This window comes from Anneissia japonica, unplaced genomic scaffold (assembly GCF_011630105.1).
Source record: "Anneissia japonica isolate Jap-2015-1 unplaced genomic scaffold, ASM1163010v1 scaffold287984_len174378_cov152, whole genome shotgun sequence".
Classification (NCBI taxonomy): Eukaryota; Metazoa; Echinodermata; class Crinoidea; order Comatulida; family Comatulidae; genus Anneissia; species Anneissia japonica.
Window position 1 is genome coordinate 141,672 of NW_022749600.1, and position 22,883 is coordinate 164,554.

Below are 22,883 nucleotides of genomic sequence, written 5' to 3' on the forward strand. Positions count from 1 at the left end.
AATACCTTAATATATAAGGTTTAACATATACATTAAGATTTTATATATTCAATAACTAACTTTTTTATGTTTTTATAAAGTATTCTATAAAAGATATTATTAACAGTGCTGATCAATATATACATGAAATATTTACATGACAGACTAGTTTTAAAGTATGTAAACAGTTAATGAAATATTATGTACAGTACATATTTTTAAGGTAAATTAGTAGTAGTTTAATTATTTGAAGTCAAATGTTGCAATTTAGACTGGTCAATATACGGGTTGTGATTTGTTTTCCATACGAAACATTTGCATAACAATCCACTCGGGCCATCTCGACTGACTCGACTTGAAAATCTCATATTATTGCAGAATCCAAGCGGTCAAAGATCATCAACCAAAGATAAACCACTAAGTGCTTTTCCTCAGTCGCAATCTTCTGAACAGTGGCGTAACGATGGGGTCGGGGGCCTGTGTATTTCTGAAAGTGGGGGGCCCTTTTTGGGTCCCCTTACCAATTCCATCGTGGTATTTTATATGAGCATTGTTGTTCTAAATGTTTTTAACAACGAATAAATGAAATAATATGGATCTAGAAATTTAAAGCCAGGGAGGGACTTTCACATTTGTAGGGTCTATACCACCTCAGACCCACCATGGTTGGGCTAAGGTAAGCAAATTTATGAATATGGCACCTTTAGATGGTCGAAAATGGCACTTCACAGACATAAAATTGTGAATATGACTTTCTTTTTATCTTAAGTTAAAAAATAAGTTGACAAATTTAGTGGGCCTCGGGCCGGCAGCTCCAGACCGGCAGCAATCCCCCCCCCCAACTCTTTATTCCGCCATTGGATATAATATGATATGCCTTCTACAGTCGATTTCAGACACACATTATGCTGTTGCCCTTGTGGGGCTGAGATAAGAAAATGTATTATTATGACACGTCTAGATGGCCTTAAATGGCACTCACAAACTTTAAATTGTGAATATAATTTTCTTTTTATCTCCGTTTTTATTTTATTTATTTATTTTTTTTAGGAATTGGGTAGGGTCCTTGGCCAAAAGGGGGCCCCGTCGGGCCAACGGGTCCTGTATCTTTAATCGTTATAATATGATATATGCCCTACAGTCGATTTTAAAGACACATTATGGTGATTTTTATCAACAAAGTCCTTTTTGGCCAAGGTACTAGATCAAGGAACCTATGGGTACGGCTCCTTTGGGTCCCCAAGTATTTGGGGGCCCTGCGGACCGCCACATGAGAGCGCATAGGCGTTAATACGCCACTGCTTCTGAAGTTTTTAATTATTTATTTTAAACTTTATATTTCCTGTTGTAAAATATCACGACAATATCGGTTTTCGCATAGTTTATAGAACGTTCTATAAGTTTGTAAAAATCGAAAACTCCTCGCTCGGACGATTAAATTCCTTTTTCACAAATTCTATCGTATTTATGACGACGCAAAAGTCTAGCACATGCGTAGAAACTACATAATTTTGGGCACGGCGGTTCAGACTTGCCACGGCAGGCTTATGAAAAGGTTAAATGCGGTGCCGCGAGTAGTCAAGTAGCGAGTAAATGGTACACTCAGAATAAGTGCTTTCAACGTTAGTATTAGAAGTATTTAAAAGATAATGTGCTGTTTAAAGGGCAGCCATTGAAGATATTTAAGTACAGAGGTATTGTGGAAACATTTTGGAGTTAAAGTGTACATGGGCAGCGTGATTTTGAATCATTTAATGGCGTTTTATAGAAGAATTTAGGAAGATTAAACAAAAGAGAATGGCAATAGTCTAGCTGGAAGTTTTTTATCGATCAATTCAATTTTTATCTCGGAACAATTTGGATTAAGGTATTTACGAATTCTGCATTTGTTACGGATGTGAAAATTGGCAGTCTGACACACAGAGCCAATATGCTCGCTGAAAGTTCTGTGCTCATCAAAAACAACACCAAAACGGTTAACAGTTGACAAAGATTAATTTATTGTAGAACCAATTTTCAATTCCAGTTTAGGGACAAGAAAATTGGATAAGATAATGTGAAATTCAGTCGTGTTAGCATTCAATTTTAGCATCCTAAAAATCAGCTGGGAGGACAGAAAAACAAATGACAGTGTCCTGAATGAAGTAAAAACGAGCATCGAAGCCTTCATTTAAAAAAAAAATCCTAACTAATATGGAGTTGGATGATGGAATCTTCTATTCCCAACTTAAGGAAGGCAAGTGTAAGTTAGGCGGACAAAAGAAAATAACTAAAGACACCTTAAATGCAAATTTGAAAAAAAAAATGTAACATTGATGGCAACAATTGGGAGATCAATGCCACAGAGAGAATCTTTTGGCGAACCATTACTTGAGAAGGAACAACATCCTTTGAAATCAACAGATGTGCAGAGCTGAATGAGAAGAGAAGGAATGGAAAATAGAGGCAGCTGCGACCAAATATCGTTCTGCCTGCAGGAACTACCAGCCCTTAATGCCAAACTTCTAAGGCCGGGATAAGTCACCTAAGAGTTCACCAACAAACTACCGGAACATAGACAATCATCATCGAATTCGAGGGATAGCCAATAGAAGAGTTGCAAGTAAACCAAATTGGATTTCCAAAATGCACTTTTTAAATTCATGAAATGTATGTGTATATTCAGACAAATGATTAAATGGGATATAAGTCTCTAACATTGCTGGTTGTAGTTATTTGATTGTCGTCCTAATTGCCAGAATATGCATTTATTTGCCTTAAGTGAAAATGTTGTCAACAAAATATGCTTGTTTGAATTTTTTACCTTATCAACATTCCATAATACTGTACTGTCATAGAATCGTTTTGGTTGATGTTTTGTTTGAAATGTATGTGTATATTGAGACAAATGATTAAATGGGATATAAGTCTTTAACATTGCTGGTTGTAGTGATTTGATTGTCGTCCTAATTGCCAGAATATGCATATATGCCTTAAGTGAAAATGTCAATAAAATATGCTTGTTTGGAGTTTTGACCTTAACAACATTCCATAATACTCTATTGTCATAGAATCATTTTGTTTGATGTTATAAACAATATACACCTATTCATCGTCGGCTTCTTTTATAAACACATACATTAGTTTAATTGAGGTTATATGCAAACATTTCTCATAAATAAGGTCATCCAGGACTTCCGGGAGTACCTGTACTGCATTTTATACTTGCGAAGCGATAGTTATTCCAGAGATCGAAAATCGTATGGGCCAAGCCCAATCTAACGGTCGGCTGGTTTGATAAATTTATATCTTTAATACTTTATTTTCCGATCTTTTACTCTGTCTATTGTAAAATAGAATCCCGAGCGACGGACCCTGATTTTTACATACGGATACAGTATATCTATTTGAGTGCATATTCAGAAAAAACGCATGAGTGCTTGCAAGTGTGTGAGATAACTAATGCGTTGTGAGTAAATACAATTTTATAATTGTCATGTTTTCTTGTTGTTGTATTTTGTTGTAATACGTTGTATTGTTAGCTGGATGTCGTGCGTTTAATTCAACAACATTCATACTTTTGGGCATATAGAAAAACATACACTAATAGTTAAAAATTGTTTGCTCTGTGACATTTTTCTGTGATCAATATTCACGTGATACACACCAAAATTGTTTAACTTTCTGAAGGCCTTTTAGATAACCACAATTTATGACCTCCTTAGGGGCGAAGTAGATAACTTCTTCATTTAGGTAGTCTTCGCCTTTTTTTAATCTCATCATCGTTTATAAATAGGCTTGACGATCTGATAGTAAGGAATATTAGCTGTTGACATGATTACAAACGGTGTCAGAAATAGGGATAAAAGATTGTACTTACTGCAGCGTAGACTGTGCCATCGTGATTGCAGGGCCGTTTTTTATGTACATAATAGGGAAGTTCGAGTGTATTCGTCCGGTTGATCACTTTTCGTAAAGCCATTACAACTTTCCTATGTCAAAACCGTTGGTCATAGAGACGTAAGTTTGGTCCCACTTTTTTCAGAACATGCATGTTTCTATAGAGTGCTGCAGTGTTCGTCACGATACCATGGGATGCTACTCCGTTGCTATCGTTGCTAAAAGGGTTCAACCGGACGCCATTTTCTTCACTGACACACCATTGATCCCAAATTCTTACGTAATTATTAAGGTGTTATATCTTACTTTTTCTTTGTAAATTTTAATTGATGATTAAATGTGTGTTCGATAATAATATAATGCGAGCTTTTGTGTTTTAGTACATTTTGATGGTAAAATATTAGATTTTAAAATGCCTATTCCAGAAATCCAATGAAAACATTCAGGCGTGATGAACATTAACCAACGTCTGTTGACAACAGAGAGCGCCACCTGACGTCGTGACCACACGACTGTCGTACTCTATTGGCACTGATTTAATGCATTGACTACAAGTGGCAGGAAATGTCATTTCTGACCTTTGTCATTAAGGGCCCTGTAACATATCCATATCTCAATAACCGTTGGTCAAAAGATCTACGTTTGGTCCCAAATTGCTTGGAACATACGTGTATATATTTATTCTAATGCAACATATTGTCTAAAGGTGATTGAAAATGACATTTCCGACCTTTAAGCTTAGGTAACTGGCATAACTTTGGCTCTATTTTTTTAGGGTTCCTTCTTTGTCAGTTTTAGTTCTTGTCTGTTAATTTTATGTATCTGAATTTGTTTTTGACAAAATAAAGAATTTTTGTGTATTTCTATATCAGAACATACCGTACAGGTTTCTGTAAATGTGTTTTAGTTAACAAAATTGATATTTTTGACCTTTGACTTCTTCCCAAACTAAGAGACTTGATTATTGTCTCTGAAATACCAGAATATGTATCTATGTACATTAACTGAAAATATTGTATATGAAATTACGAAAATGTTTGTTTTGATTTCTGACCTTTGTAATCTGGCCATAGATATTATTTTTTTAATTAAGAAAATGTTTCTTCTACATAGGAAACTCCTGCAACTCTAATAATAATAATAATAATAACAATAATAATAATACACCCTTAGATATGTAAATATTTTCCCCTAGTTTCCGATAGTTGATTCAATAAATAATAACAATAACAATATAACATTGAAGAAATTATGCATTGTGTTGCATACTATCTGTTCTATAATGCTTCACATCGTAAAGTAAAAGCACAAACAAATAAATCGAACAAAAAATGCGAAAAAAGTGACACAACAAAATGATTATGTAGAATCTCCAAGGAGTCACGGTCATCTCACAAGCTAAATTATTGGATACACGTTTGCCCTGCCACAGGCGAAATGGTGCTTATGGATGGTCGCCAAGAAATTCAGTCAGTGCACAACTTCAGTCATCTCAAATAAAAATCTTACAAAGTATAATGAAATACAGCCCTCTGATATGCAGCCATGCAATACGGTATGGAATACCACAGTTGACCATTTATAGAACAACTGTAAATATTTAGAATAATGTTCCTTCTACTACCATTTAAATGCTGTTTTTCTGTTAATTGTTGTTCTAAAGCGCGTCATTATGTGTAAGAATTAATTTCCTGCCTTGTTTGAATCCCAATAATTTTCCTACAATATATGTTTACTTTTTTGTGTACAATTATGTTGTATAAAAAAGAATGAAATAGTATATTGATCAGATGGAACAAAATATGTTATAGGCCTACACGTCATTAAATGAAAAGTACCATTATTGTATTACAGCAAAACGTTTACAATATACTGCATTATAATATACCGTCATGTTGGTGATAATAAAAATATATCCTATCCATGTACATAACACAGTGTTATGTACGCTTGAATTTTAACACTGACAATTTTTTTTAAACCTATGCTTCAAAGTAGTCATCGTCAGATAATAATAGCAATTAGAAAATTGTTTACTCTCTCATTTTAGTAACATATATTATCTCTCCATAGGATAACATATTTGTGAGTGTTGTTAACCCTACGATGAAACATATTATTCGTTACTACGACAAGTCTAATCCTAGTAGAGTAGTGTTCCAACATACCTTTAGTAGCGAAATTCGTCTTTTAGATGTATACGTCAACGGTCCCAACATCCAACCAAAGCCAAAAACGTGTAAGTAATTGTTCGTCTTAGAATAAGCATGGAGAACTAATTCCTCCATTGAATAAGCAATTGTTATACTGTTATAATATTTAATAGCATTCAACATATGTCTGTTCTCTTCCAGTACCGTGTAATTTACATACATGTAGCCACCTTTGTGTATCAGCCGACAACGGAAAACACGAATGTATCTGTAAAGATAACTATGTTTTATTTCCAAATGGAACATGCAGTATTGGTTTGTGTATCTTACTTATTTATTATTGAAAACATCTATAGCCCGAAGATATTTTGAAAATAGTTACAAAACTCGCACCTCTTTTGTACCGACGGTAAACATTTGGTGAACCTGATGTCATTAATTAAAATTAAACTTTTCAAATTAAAGATAAATTTTATTGTTCTCCAATATTTTCAAAAACTATAAGAATTAAGAACTGGTCCTTATTGTACCACTCATATGTTTAGGACGGCTCGCAATTTCGAACTGTCTTACTTTGCTTTTGGTTTATGAAAATGTTCCTTTTTAACTAGCGTGTTTTATTATTTCTTTTCAGATTCCACGAAATGGTACCCACCGGGCTGCATAATAGGTAGCACGGACGCCATTTCAATGTTTTACCCGAATGTAATTCATAGCTCTTTGGACGATAAACAACAATTTATTAAGCGCGTCTTACGTAAAAAAATAATTACAGCTGTGACAGTTGACATATACAGTAATTTGTTGTTTTTTGCGGAAGATACGACAAAATCAATATCTGTTATAAGAATTGAAAAAGGCACATATCCGAGAATAATTCACACTTACACTGGCGGTCGGGTTGATGGTAAATATTTGTGTTTATTATCATATTAACATTACAGTATACAAAGGAAAAATGTAAAAAGTGAAAAAGAAAATATTTCTTCTTATTTTGGTCAAAAGTGCTTATACGTTTTCATTAATAGTTGATACTTAACAACTTGGAATTATAGCAGGATATAGCAAGTACCTACGGATTTGAATCAGTGAAAACAACCTCAATTATTATTGAATTCATCGTTGGCAAACGTCTGGCTTGGTACATCAATATATATTACATTTTTTTGAAAATTAGTGAGCTTTGATCGTAATACACAAACATAATTAAACAAATTCACACTTCCGTGACCGTCTTGCGTTCTTTACACAAGTGTTGGCTCAAATCACGTCCTATATTGTGATAATATAATATATAACGATAAAGCTTTTCACACAACCTCAATTTTTGAGGATATTAATATTCATGCTTTACGTCTGACATACATAAATCAGTGCAAAGAAAGTATAACAATTAACTGCGATGACCATAGGCCTAGCACAAAACAGAAGAAAATATTTTCATTGATTCATTTATTTATTTATTTCAACAGTATTTTGTGAGGATGGTCCATCGACCCAAAGCTGATCAATTGATACAATCTCATCACATAAAATATAAGACAATAATAGTAGGCAGTTGCTATTGTTTGCACCATTCTTCTAAACCTGATTAGATGTTATTGTAATAACATCTATAAGAATTTGTTTATGACTGGTGTAACAATAGCAACTACCATATACGCCTCCAAAAGTTCATTATTTTCATCGCCAAAAAGGGAGAGAAAAAGCAGAGAACAGATAAATTACACTGAAAAAAATGAATAAGGGAAACTATAAGTTATCGCTAGAGCCTTCGATATCTTAAAACCCAATACACTATAGTTTATATTTTATTATATATCTAAATGTATACGCAGTGTTAAGGTGTGATTACAATCAAGTTTAAATATTGTTTACACACTAGGTATGGCTGTTGACTGGATTTCGCTTAACGTTTACTGGGTTGACTATCTAAAAAATCTCCTAATGGTTTCATCGTATGACGGAATAGCTCAATCAACACGGTTTTTTAACGTCATTAGGCCTAGGGCTATAGCAGTAGACCCAAATGCAAGGTAATTTTATTATTTAGCATAACCAATCTTTCTCGAGTTATAGGCTTCTTTATTGAAAATATATTTGTGTTACTGTATGTAAAGGGTCCATTTTGCTTATCAAGGCCTAATCCTACTCATTATAACGTTATTATATTATATGTCTTATTTTCGACATGATGTAATAATTTTTGTTTCAACGATTTTATAATTAAAGATGTATTTTTTCCTAAGAATGAAAAAACTCTTATTTTTAATTTTAACAATAAATTCTGCCTAATAGTTGTTAAAAACTGGATAATTTGTTTTTTAGGCCAAAATAGGTGGTACGGAACAAGGTATGGCCAGAAAATTGTTAAGGACATTTTTAGCTCAGTAGTATCAAAGGTGTAATTATTTCAGAATACTTTTTAACTATTTTCAAAAGTATTTCAGCTTTACTGTACTCTTAATAATTTTATTTGTGATTACTGGACTATTGCTTTTAGATTGTTTACTATTGAAGTATGAAATTGACGCCTTATGTGCTTGTATTGATTTTAGAGTGCAAGATTTATCATGAATATATTATTATGAAAACGTAAATGTAAAAAATCTCTACCATCAATCGTAAATCGTACAACGTTAAGGCGGGCTCAGGTCGACACGAAACTGAAAGGAACTCAACTCAACTCGTCGACTTGAGCGCTCTGCGCAACTGAAAGAGCTGAGCTGAACGCAACTGATAGGAACTAAACTCATGTCGATTTTGAGCAACTGAAAGGAAATGAACGGAACTCAAAGGAAATTGACTCATGTCCACCGGCAACTGAAAGGAACTATTGGTTTAAAAAAATCCCATCAACTGCAAAATGTCTGTAATGTTTGTACTAGGACATGTAAATATTTTAAACAGTGTATCTACGTTACTTTTTGATTTTGAAATTGTTGACCGGCAACTGAATGGAAATTTACCGCACGGGCGCAGCGAAGTAAAACCGTAATATTTGTAGTGTCCCTAGTAACAACTTGAAGAATGGAGTAAGTTAAATGTAATTAGTTAAAACGTTTAAGTAATTGACCAGCTGATTATATCAAATTTCCAATTTATTTCTTCTGCGCACTTGACAATTATACTAACGATAAGTAGTGGACACAATTTAGAGTGTGAACTGAATTGTAAGTATATGACAACCTTGATAGCAAGGTGTATTAGTAAAAAAATGTACCTCTTTTTTATTTATTATTTTTATTGTAATACCATGGTATTAAATACGAACGTATTTCTTTAGACTAAATACCTGGCCTAGGCCTATATTTTTTAAACAGAGTATAAGCCATCTAACATTAACAAAACATTGTAATAAATTATTTTTTTTTAGTTAATGCATTTTGATTACGATTGATATCAGGATGAACGTTTTCAGTTTCCTTTGAGTTCCGAATCAGCATTGTTTCGCGCTGTTTTCAATTCCTTTTAATTAATTTTAGTGTATTATCTAATTTAAATAATTGTAAATACAATGTTAATTCCAGTGTAATATCAAATTTAGTGCCTTATTAATTTTTATTGGGATGCTGTTGACTTGTTTTTTTTTTTTTTATTTATTTAATTCTAGTGTATTATCTGATTTAAACAATTGTAAATAAAATTTTAATTAATTCTAGTGTAATATCAAATTTAGGCCTTATTAATTTTTATTGATGTTGTTAACCTGAAAATTTTAGATATGTAATTCAAATTTAGCCAATTTGTTTTTTTAAATATTTTCATTTGTTGTTGAGTGCAATCGTTTTAATTAGTTTATAATTGTTTTTTATGTCGAATTTTGTTGATATTTCTCAATTCAGCCTTTGTGTTGCCACGAAATATATTTCGATGTGAATAAACCAGAATAAATAAATAAATAAATAAATAAATAACATACTCTACACCAAAGGTTTTAGAGGAGAGGCCCACACGATTTAATGGGGAACGCAGTGCGAGGATGCAGAGGATCGTTTTTATTGGCAATTCGCTCAGCCACCGACTATCAACAGTTACAGAACCATAGTATCAGAGGAGTAAAAATTCCCATATTCCCTGGTTCCTATTGCTAATATCTTTTAAAACTGCCTACATTTGAAACATTTCAATTCTTAGATTTTTTAGTGTGAGAAAATAATGTATTAAATTTAAAATACGTAAGTTAAGTGAAATACATAGCGTACTCTTTCCTTTGCTTTTTTCCTAAAGGATTTATATTGTTGGTGAAGATAGTACACTTATATATACTATTGACTATGATGGTATCGAAAATGTTGACGTTATTGGCTCAAGTATCAGTCCGGCTAAAGACATCACTCTTTATCAGGTAAATGATTGAGACTTTGTTGATTATTATAATTTGTATTCTTTCTTTTTGCTATTTTCAACTTAGGAAAGCGACAGAGTGTACAGGTTCAAACACGTATTCCATATATTTACTTCTGTCATCATATTTTGGCATCATTACAAATGCGATATGTACATTTTATGTAATTATAATGATAATAATAAAACAATATAATCCTTATAATAGTAGTAGTAATGATAATAATGAAAATGATAATAATGATGATGATTATGATACTTGATAGGTTAATTCTTTTGCACATTCTTTCTGACGATATACTGGGATAACAATGATCATCATGAAGATGACGATGATGATGGTGATGATGACAACGATGATGATAATGAAGACAGTGGCGGTATTGATAATGAAAACGTTAATGTAGACGGCGATAAAAAATAATGATAATGATAATAATAATAAGTATTGTTTGCACATGCCTCTTTCTAGGACTTCATTATATTAGCTGGATCGTACGAGCGACAGTCGGGATTTATTGAAGCAATACACAAGGTCTCTGGTAGTCATGAAGGTCGTATAAATGTGAATACTACAGTCTATGCCATTGAAACCTTTGATGAATCAGCTCAACCTATAGCTACACGTATGTTGGTATTTGTATCACATAAAAAGTATACAATTCAAAAAGATTCACACAACACAATTCGTTCGAGAGAAAAAAAATGCAGTGTCTAATTTAATCATACTAGAAATTAAAAGGCAAAAATAAAAGGATTCACAGTACTAATCCTTTGAAACCCCTTAAGGCTATGTTCACACACACGGCGTAAGGCTGGCTTAAGCTTGGCGTAGCGTACGCCTTTGTGTGTGAACTAGGCAGTGGCGTTGTTAAAGCCACTCACTACGCCACGTCCTTGGCGTTATTAACGCTACCTGCAGACCCCAGATTAGCTAACGCCACTGAGCTAACGCCAGTGATGCTTGAATGATTTGACCTCATTTAAAGAGATTGACCAATCACGATTGCAATATATTAGTTACTTTGGTCTCTTTTCTGTGCTCTCTATAAATTTTTATTGCATTTTAATTAGTTATAATGTATATGATTTATTGATTGTGTTTTGTAAGATATTTTAACAATTTAGACTGTCTATTAAAACATGCAACATCAACAATGCTAGCTGAAAAATCAAAAGTAAAATTGTTCATTTAAAATACAATAATCATATAGGCCTAAGTTCACTTCGAACAATTCACACATTTAATAGTTTTCATGATGCACTGTTAATTTTACTGCTGTTAACACGTACATTATTTAAAACTGAAAACTAATCCACTCCACATAGGCCTATACTACTGCTAGTTTAACGAACGCCGTTTGTGTGAACACTTTGGAATTTTAATCCGGGGATTAGCTTACGCCTGGCGTAAGCCACGCCAGTCTTACGCCGTGTGTGTGTGAACATAGCCGAATAATATTATAGCGCCGCCGACCCAAGCCTATTTACACTCCCATCGAAGGCATCACCCTCTCCGTCGGGGACATCGGACCTTGTTTGGCAAATCCTGGTGCCACTCTTACACATGTTTGTCTTTCTTCACCACAACGAACATTGTTAGCAACAATATTTAGCATTATTTTATCCTGATATATATATTCTCAAATTGTTCACAACTCACCCCAACCATCTTGGGGCCTAGGTGGTGTGGACTCTTATGCACTCCTACCGTCAAATCCTGCATCCGCCCAAGTGTGGCTCTTTTAGTTTATATATTATAGTCAAAATGCGATGGGCATTCAACAAAGGGTCCAGTGAGCACAATGGTGTTTGATGAGTACTTTACACGCAATTACTATACGCAGGATTAGAGCCTTCATTCTACAAAATAATAATTGTCAATTTATGTAGCGCATAATGTACAATACCTCTGTGCACTTTACAGCAGGAAGTGGGATAAATTATTTAAAGTTTCACCAAAAAACAAAATAATGGATAACAATAACATAAAGTCTGTTTTATATTCATGTTTCTAAAGCAAAAACATAAACAAGGTGATATATTTATTTTATGCAACGTGTTTATTTTGTTTTATACAGTGGCGGCACCAGCGTATAAATCAGGGCGTGGGAGTGGGGGAGTAAGGGGAAAGCAGTGGCGTAACAGGCGGGGGGAGCAGGGGGAAGACTGCCTCCACCCCATTGACGGAGTGTACCGGGCTGAGTAAGAAGAGGAAGAAAGAGAGAGCGAGAGGGAGGGAAAGAGAAAGAAGGAGAAAAGAAAAGAAAAAGAAAATTGAAAGAAAAGAGAATGACAAGAATAAAAAGGAAGATATTATATGATCAGACACGGTTAACCCTGCACCCTCTTCTCTAGTTCCAAAAATGTCCACAGAGTTAGAACGAAATAGTTGTGAGTAATACATATCTGATGTAAATGATACACAAGCTGCAGGATGTTCCAATGTGAATGCTATCAAAAGTTCAAAATGTTCAAATGGTTTACAATCGAGAGACCAATTACAATACTCCACCATAAAGAGCTAGGTAAAACGATAATACGAACCCTCGGCCTTGTATTGACGATGACGTCATCAAAAATCCTGAAAATATTTAAAACAAACGGCCCTTTTTAGTGCCACCATAAGTGAAAATGAGATTGTTAGTTTCTGTCTGCTTATTATTTCAAAGCTATAACATAAACAAACCATACACAAAGTATACGCATTAAACAGCAACAATGATTGAGTCTTACCGCTCGAGTGTACTACCGGCAACATAACACAACAAACATACATATGTCATTTGTATGTTATCGTCTAGGTGTATCTTCCCCGAACTACCAGCCGTTGAGTCTGTGGTCCTACATTGTATAATAAATAAGTTATAAACGCTAGAATGTTCCCCCGTTTTTGACGAGTATACAGCAACACCCTGTGGGCGAGTATACTCGTCGCTGGCAGCCAACGTGTTAAATTATCATTTTTTATTTTTCCTTCTGCTTTTAACCACATAACAGGCTAATGTGATTTATTCATTGCTTTTTACATTCTTAACTCAAAATATAATATCAATATACGAAAGCATTTTTACATTCTGTTTTTCCAGTTTGTTAATTATGTTAACTACACTATCCCACACTCATAAAACACATGCTTTTAATTTTCATCTTTTTTATATAAATAACAATAACATTCTTGTTTTGTGTTCCATACAACCAACCTCTTATCATTTGGTAAGATTCTATGTAATAACTTAAAATTCATTTCTGCTAGTCTTGTTCCTTTTATTCTGAAGACCTTATTACTCCATATTAAATCCCAGTCAAAATGTTTACCTTGAAAGATATTCTCCCATTGCTTCTGGGAAGTTGGTTCACAAAATATTTGTTGTATTTGTTTAGTATAACATGTTTTGGAATTAACCTTTAACAACTTATTGGTTTCGTTTATAATTGAATGCTTCTTGTTTATCTTACTATATATTGGTCCATGGTTTTGGTATTGCATTTAAAACCTGTTTTACCTGTATAATCCAGTTTCTTTGATTTATAAGAGCTGCTTTTAACATAGTTGGTGATTTTAATCTATTACCTTCACATATATCACCCACACAACTTATATTGGAATTAATCCACTCACTAATAAACAAAGGTTTGTTCTTAAATCTAATGACATCATTTCCCCATAGCAGTTGTTTCTTTATTTCATTAACATCTAAATTTCCAATTTGTGAAATGTTGGTTTTATTTTCTAGTACAATTGATTTAAGCACATCAACATAAAATTTTTGAGTATTTTTAAAATGTATCTTATCATTTATTTGCAGACAATTAATATGTATAAGGACTTTCAGGGGTGCAAATTTCTGCATATAATATTTTGGAATATCTTTCCATAACCCATCTTCGCCACATAACAACCTTTTTATCCATTGAAATTTGAGTGCAAGACATTGAGTGTAGAAATCAGGTGCTTTCAAACCACCATCATTTATATTTCCAATTAGCGTTTTACGTTTAACCTTTTCTGTGGAGGAGTTAAAACAATTCCGTTAATGACTTTAAAAACTTTTTCTGGAACATCTATCACACTTGCATTATATACCAAATTACTTAGACCTAATGATTTTACAATGATTATTTTGCCTAATAAAATGAGATTTCTCTTTTTTCATCTATTTAGCAAGGTTTTTAATTTATTTTTTTTTTCTGTCCAATTCATGTGGTAACATAAGTTTTTGTCATGTCATATACACCTAATATTTTTAGAACATTCTTCCATTTAAGATTGTGCGATTGTTCAGGACACGAATCTTTCCATGGTCCTATCCATATTCCATTACACTATTCTTTATTCAATTTTATTCCACTAACATTTGAGAAATTTTCAATTATCTCAATTGCTTTAACAATACTATCATTGTTTTTTAAAAACAGAGAAGTATCATCTGCTAGTTGACATATTTTATATTTTCTGTTTTTAAACCCCGGCCTATTGAGGCCTATTTAGTATTGTATTTGTAGGCTGACTGCAAATGTGTGCCTATCACTTCAATGTACCAAAGCAATCACCTGCTTTAATTTTGCATCGATTCAAATGCATGCTCCTATGCTATAGGGTGAAGCAAGTCTTCCAAGACAAGGATTATAAACCGTAGACCCACCCAGTGTACACTATTAGCTAAAAATAAAAATCTGGATTGATAGTATTTATCTTTATGTAATACTGCACATTATTAATTTAAAATTGTTAAAAATAGTCGGGTTCCAGTCCCTAAACTTTGTCTTAATTAGTGAATAATGCTTAAGAATAAATCGATTTGGCACCAATGGCGTTTCATATTACTTATTTGCATGGCGTTCCATAATACCTTTTTTGGGATTAGGTTTCAATGTTCCAAAAAAATCAATAGTGGCAAGTCTTGGGGTGGGGAATGTCATATAGCATCTGTGCATAAACATGAATGTAGCCTTGTTCCGACCGTGATATCGTAGTTCGAACAAGCGCTTGTTATGAGGCTGACACCGACCGTATGAACGGGATCACCTGATAGAAAACGAGTGCCTCACCCCGCAAGCTAACACCGAAAATGACCGCATTTGCAAGGCTCTCATCCGACAGGACTTTCTGTTAATTGACTTGCCACATGTTGATTGCAATAACACCTGTAGCTTGACCACAGTCTCGTTTTCGAGGCAATTCTACTAGGCCTAGTTGGTTCATATCAACCAAAGCATCATTAAAATTACCTTTTTGAGTTGTTTTTAACTTCATAATTGTCAAAAGTAATCTAAATAATTTCAGGACAAATTTATATTATTACCGTTCGTTGTAAACTTAATATACATTTTTATGTCTTTTTTGTGGGAAATCCGCAAAATACCGCGTTCGCTGTGTCCAATGATATGGGGCTGAACGAGATATGGTGAACGCCGGTGAGATACTGCATACGTACTTGATTTTGAAATTACAGCTAATACATTAGCCTTAACTTAAGCCACTGCAATTCACACATTCTAGCAAGAAGAACCAATTGGAAGAACAACGAACAAAACGTTCGTATTCGCATAATACATTTAAAGGCTCGGGTTATAAATGCTGCCGAAAATCTCCTAAATGTTTTACCTATTAAAATAGGTAGGCTTAGGGTATTTGAGAAAAAAAAAACTGTTCGCTTTTCGAAATGCTCTACCAAGTGAAGATGCCCAATTCAAAGCAGGCCTAGCCTAATGTAATTTCTAGTTTGTCGTCTTCGTTTCATTAAAACGTCATCTTCAACTTTTTTATATCGGTGTATAATCGCTATAACTATCCGCTAAAACTCTCGGATAGACATACGATAAAATTTGATGCGACCTTGACTGGATTTCTCATTAACTTGCATCGGATAGGAGTGATCGTGAGAACATGGCTTGTAGCTGCCAAATTATGTTTTTGCCACAACAGTGTTTGTAATGAAAATGGTGTTTATATAATTCTTGCTGACCGTTTTTGCAGTCTTTTGACTATATATTTTTTTCATGCGTTTCCCAAAACCGGTTTGATTGTGCTATAAGGTCATTTTCGTTGAGATATGTAATCATTTGATCTTGGACTTCCTTTTCAACAATTTTGCTATGTGGCATACCACTGAGATTGATCTGTAGTTGTTAGAGCTTTACCTTTGTATATGGGGTTAGTCATTGAGACTTTCCAGTTGTTTAGAACCATACCATTCATTAATAATTTAGTTATAATGGAACATAGAGATATCGCGATATAGCATGATGCAAGTGAAGTTTATAGCCTAGTATCGAAACTATGAACATCAATGTTACAATTTTTAAATAAGCATTCCATTTTATTTTTTCAATATTACCAGTTACAAGTGTTGTAAAATTAAGTGTGTAATTACAATTTTGGGTTTTCTATTGTGTTGTCTTTTTTAATTGTGTTTGAAATGTCTGTTCCTATATATTAAATAATCGCTAACATTTTTACAATCAAGATTTGGATGGATATTGTTTGAATTTTTGTTTATTCTTTTCATCCTACAAACGTTTGGATTTTCAAATTTTACTCTTGCATTTGTTTATAAGTGAATGATTATTTAAAGATGTTTGTCGGCTAAGCGTTTAACATAATCACAGTCATACATACTTTATGAAATGAGGTACCGGTATGATCCATTTAATTTTATTTAGCTTAAGTAAATAGAACCAATATGTAAAATAATTGTTGACAGTATTCATTGATTATTCTAATAAAAACATCAATTTAATAAATATAGCAAATGTGCGTTTTCTTTTGGTCTTGAGAAGTAGAAATGCTTAATTATGATGGTCAGTCCAACAAATAGGCGGCTCTTCAAAGATGCTCTCTCAGACCATCTAAAAATTAAAAATCTAATAATCCAGAATTAATTATTGTCAAAATATTGTAGAAATCGGAAGGAGCCTTACTCCAAAAGCAATACGTCTGTGGTGCAGATTTTAGTTGACATAGTAAATTTGCATGCGCGAAGGGTCCCGACTGTACCCTTGAGCCAGGGCCCCTCACAACCTAGTTACGCCACTGCAGGTAGTCTGTACTAGAATGGAAGAAGCATAAGAAGGCCCACACAGCGGTTGAATCGCGAAATGGAGCAACTGATCACTCAGGCTGACGTAGACATGAAAATAGCGCATTTCAATAGAACAACTAAAACAATATTGTGTATTTTCAGACTGACAGTAAATGTAAATTAAACTCCAGAATCTACTATCAATCACTTGTTTTATTCTTTTATTGGTTCAAATACATGGCCAATACAAAGCCTGAATCCCAGGGCCGTAAAAGGTGAATGGTACGTCGTGTGTTGTTCTACCAAAATCGAGCACAGGTCCTTGCGACAAAATGAGGCTGGTACAGACTTGCAAATAGGTCATGCGGAAAATATGTTCTATCAGGATGATTATCAATAATTCATTAGATTTTACCGAACTATCCTAAGTTAAAAAGGTTCGCATAATGGTACATTTAGACCAACATCGAACGTTCGAGTATTGCATGAAAAAGACTTGTCCTCCTACTAAGACGATGGATTAACCTTGCTTTGGTTAGAATTGACAAAAATGTGACTGTAGATGGTCATAATGAACTTCCAGTGTGTTTTGCAGCAAGATATACATGACCCTCTTGAAATCCAGAATTTGTCACAAAAAAAATAATAAATAACTCCCAAAACTCAGGGTCGTTATTTATTTGTTGTTTAATCATGTTCAGTTACAACTAAATAATTCATATTATTCAAAATGTCAACAAACAATTATGTGACATAAAACAACAGAAATTCAGTAAAGACTATCCAGATTTTTCAAAGTTTATAAAATAATACTCATATTGTAAAGACCTTTTACACAATTTCGTTTAGGAGCTTATGACATTGAAGTAAAAAAAAAACGATTGAGTTCGATTATGCAAAGTATTTTCATATAAGGCAACTGGAGATGAGTTACATTTTCTTTTAGTTTACCTTTTGTACAAGGGTTTTTGGAAAAAATGATTCTTTCATATTTTTATACATGTTCTTTCAAAATTAAGCTTTTATCTTTTATGGACGCCTTGTGAACGTTGATGTAGGTCGGTATACGCTGAATGTTCGCTGGCCATTCGTTACTCATTAGTTAGACAAATGCTGTGTATACGTTATTCATTCGCTATGGCAAAGTTTCAGATGGACTGGAGGTATTTGGACGAACAAAGGACGAACAGAAAACGTAAACCCAACGTGCAAAACGTTCAAACAACGAATGCTCACCGTATACAAAGCGTATTAGGCAGAACGTCGTTGTCATACGTTGAAAATGTCCACAAATCAAAATCGACCCCAGCGTACCTCAGCGTACCACAAACGAACAGCTAACGAATACAACGTATGCCAAACGTATTAGGAACGTGTCACGAACGAATGTCAACTTACCCGAACGTAAACCAATATTTTGGTAAACGTCGGCATACGTTGGTTCTATACGCTACAGTGTGACATGGGCTTTAACCAATATTTTGATAAACGTCGGCATACTTTGACTCTATAGGCTACAGTGTGACAGGGGCTAACAAGGAAATTCACATCATTATCATTATTAAAAAATGTTGCAAAATGTATTATATATGCTTCTTTAAAAAGAAAGATGTATGTTAACTGATTTTTCCACCTTTTAAATATGGTTTGTTTATACTTTGGGCCAGTGGCCATTAATAAATGCCGTAGATATCAGAGTCTACGGCGAGAAAGTAAAATCTTAAAAAGTTCCATATTTGGGACAGCTTTCACATCGTATTCAATGCATTCTACAACAAGGTGATATTAAAGTGTTTCATAGTGCACCTAAAAGGTTTCAATGAAACAGAACGTGATCTCCGTACAAGGCATATGGGACACCAAGGCCATGCTAGGAGAGCGAAACAACAAAAGTTATCTATCATGCACTCCCACAAATTACAACATCGCGTATGTTGCGATTAATCTGAACTAATAGCTACTGTACCATCTTGACATTTGAGACGAACCCTTGAAGCTATAGAAACTCACAAACACGATACAGTACGGTGCATCAAGATATCAGTTTGTGATCAGATTATTAGGTTGTCCATGTTTAATCGGACCTAAACCAATGCAACAATTTTTTCCGGCCACACTGGAAACCATGCCATAGTTTTTGGCTTTCCTTTTCATCAACTAGAAAAATGCCACTGTCTTGGCTTTCTAGCAACGCCCCACCATTTTGCACAGACAGAGAATTTTGGCTTTTGTATTAGCTTTTTCACACATAGTCTCAGTTATTGTTTAGTTTTCCACCAATCAGTCTCACTACTCAAAAACACATAAGTATTTCACTGTTTTTGAATTTCTGCAGATATTATTCTCCTGAAGACGATTGAAGCAACTCAATCTAAACGTCGAGATATTCTCAATCAACAACAACGGTTCTTTCAGGAGCGGATCCAGAGATGTCCAAAAAAAGGGGGGGGGCGAAGGGGTGGGGGCGCCCCTGAAGCTCTTTTTAGAACTATCTACGTGCTGCACCACAAGCATTAATATATGTTTTTATTTCGCCTCGCAATCCTTCAAACAATATTCATTGAAGCTTTATATTTCCGGTACCTTATAGGTACAAACCTGTTTCCACCAATCAGTCTCACTACCCAAAAACACATAAGTATTTCACTGTTTTTGAATTTCTGCAGATATTATTCTCCTGAAGACGATTGAAGCAACTCAATCTAAACGTCGAGATATTCTCAATCAACAACAACGGTTCTTTCAGGAGCGGATCCAGAGATGTCCAAAAAAAGGGGGGGGGCGAAGGGGTGGGGGCGCCCCTGAAGCTCTTTTTAGAACTATCTACGTGCTGCACCACAAGCATTAATATATGTTTTTATTTCGCCTCGCAATCCTTCAAACAATATTCATTGAAGCTTTATATTTCCGGTACCTTATAGGTACAAACCATGCCCATATTATTGCTGCAATATTATAGTATGTTTTATAAGCAAGTCGTTACTCGGGTTCTTCTGATAATGGATGTTTAATGTTAGTTTTTTGTTTAACAAAATTGTCTTCATTCTGTTCGTTTATAGTATTAAAACATAATCGTTCAACTACATATTCTTTGTTGTATAGTAACTACAACACCAGAAATAACCACTACGTCACCTTTGACGACACGAAGGATTGTGCAAACCACAGGTAAGCGATTTAAATATGATTTTAAATATAATAATCTGAAACATTATAAGGATTTGAAAATACAATACATACCGTATATATATATATATATATATATATATATATTTATATATATATAATACATATATTTATGTATGTATATGGTATATATGTGTGTGTGTGTGCTCCTGTGAACCCATACTAACCGATGACACACCTGTGAAGACACACCTGTTTAGAGATGACATACTCGCAAGCGATGACGTCGCCAGTTCTCAAAATAGCTTTAAACAGAGAGCTCCCTCTATATACCACCTGGTGTAATATCTGAGCTTTTCCTCAAAAGTCACCGTTAGTTATGAATTTTTTCAAGTTCATAGACACACGTTGTGTGTTGTAAAAATAAGCAGCGGTATCTTGTGACATACTCGTACTCAGTTATGCAATGGTCTACTCAGTGTTAGGGCTGTTGCTAAACATCCCTTGCTTACTCACAGATATAGCATTACATACATTTTTAACATGAAAAAAAGGAAGATTAACTATGTCACCACTTGTAAAGTATTTTTTCAATGTCATCGGTTGTAGCTCCTTCACATGTATGTGTGTGTGTGTGTTGCCTTAACCAATTGGGCCAATGAGGCATTGTTGGGAAAATTAAAATCAGATCAAAGTATCTAATTTTTCACAATCATGTGCACGCGTAGTTAGACAGCACTAGACTTTGATGCATGGCAAATAACAAAGATCGAAGGTGACGAAAGACACAATCTCCGACAAGATACTTTTAGCCCAGTTTTTTAAAGGCATCTACATAGATAGCAGAAGTTCCCAGGATCAAATTGAGGTGGGGCACCTATTTTCCCCCTCTTTATTAACGTTTCAACTTTATATATATTTATTGCAAATTGCACAGTAGAGGGTGTATCTATTCAGACCTTATATTGTGCGGACTAGTGTTATTCGAATTGCTATGGGTACGCGTTGAGAATGTTGAAATACTCGCAGTAGCTACCGGATCGAAACAACCAACGAAAGCCTACATGGTCTAGTTGGTAAGACGTTAGCCGTACAAGTTAAAGGTCCCGGGTTCGATTCCCATATATAATGGACGTCTAATATTAATCCTTCTGTTGGACAAAGTTGTTATTGTGTTCGTTTGTAATTAAAACATTAAAAAATAAACAATAACTGCCTATTCCTTCTTTAATAGTGACTACAACAACCACAATATACACTACGTCATATTTAACCACAACCAAGAGGCCTATAATCATAGGTCTCTCGTGGCTAGCACATCAATCGGGCTAGTTCGCACGCCTTCCTGACCGCTTCTATTCCGCCGGCCAGAATTTGAGAAACGGACAATCCGCTGGAAGAACGCGGTCGATTCGACTCGGTCGAATGAAGCGCTTCAGTGGCTCTGTCTGTTGCGACTGGAAAAAAAATAACACTCCAAGATCTGCAACTTACTTTCGATCAGCACCAAGGACCGAGATACATGTAAGATTTTCAGTGTGTCAACATATGAAGTAGTTCCGAATCAAACAAGTGAATATATGACTTATAAGGAAATCGGTCTAGTAGTCGTAAAAAATGCGTCCGGGCGCATAAAAAAATAGTTTTTTTTATGCACTCGGAAGGACACACACCACACACAGGCGAACACACTCATACACACACTATAGTAATGCCCTTAACCTCTCCTTTTGGAGAAGCGTAGGAAATAAGCAAACTAGATGAAGCTTTTCGAATATTTAAAGGCAATGTAGTTTTTGTTTTCCTGAATTTAATCTTTTAGGAAGTAAATTTACTCTTATCATCGGTTGTGCCTCAGGGGCTTTTGCCTTAATTGTTGTGGTGGTTGTAATTACCTTGCTGGGTAAAAGGCATAAAAGGTAAATTTTTATTTTTCAATTATATATTTAGTGTCCGTCTTCATAGAATCACTTACGATCACATACCTATGTTAATAATGATAATAGCAATACTATTAGTAATAACAATAACAATAGAAATAGACAAGAAACAGTAATAATATTATTCATAATATGAATAATAATAACAAAGACGACGACGATGATATTAATTTTAATAATAATAATAATAATAATAATGACGACGACAAGAATAATAACATGTAATTATCGTCAGGTTTCGGGTACACTATAGGAAATGGAAGCCGAAGGCGTCATTATTTCCTTAAACAATTGCTTCAAGCCGCAATAATGATAATGATAATGACGATGACAGTAATAGTAAGAATTAATAGTAAGAAGTATATATATAGTACACTATAGAAAATAGAACCCGACGGAGCCATTATTTCCTTCAAAAATTGTCTGTAGCCACA

General features: G+C 34.2%; 1 protein-coding gene across 1 annotated transcript in view; it reads left to right on the forward strand.

Moving 5' to 3' along the window:
- LOC117121118 (low-density lipoprotein receptor-related protein 5-like) overlaps positions 1-22,883 on the forward strand; it is a 54,267-nt gene that overhangs the window by 29,082 nt on the left and 2,302 nt on the right. Inside the window, exons 5-12 of the mRNA XM_033266219.1 lie at positions 5,932-6,097; positions 6,213-6,326; positions 6,646-6,918; positions 7,897-8,047; positions 10,242-10,359; positions 10,831-10,984; positions 20,486-20,551; positions 22,332-22,428. Of these exons, the coding sequence (XP_033122110.1) occupies positions 5,932-6,097; positions 6,213-6,326; positions 6,646-6,918; positions 7,897-8,047; positions 10,242-10,359; positions 10,831-10,984; positions 20,486-20,551; positions 22,332-22,428 (1,139 nt within the window). The remainder of the gene's footprint in view (positions 1-5,931; positions 6,098-6,212; positions 6,327-6,645; positions 6,919-7,896; positions 8,048-10,241; positions 10,360-10,830; positions 10,985-20,485; positions 20,552-22,331; positions 22,429-22,883) is intronic.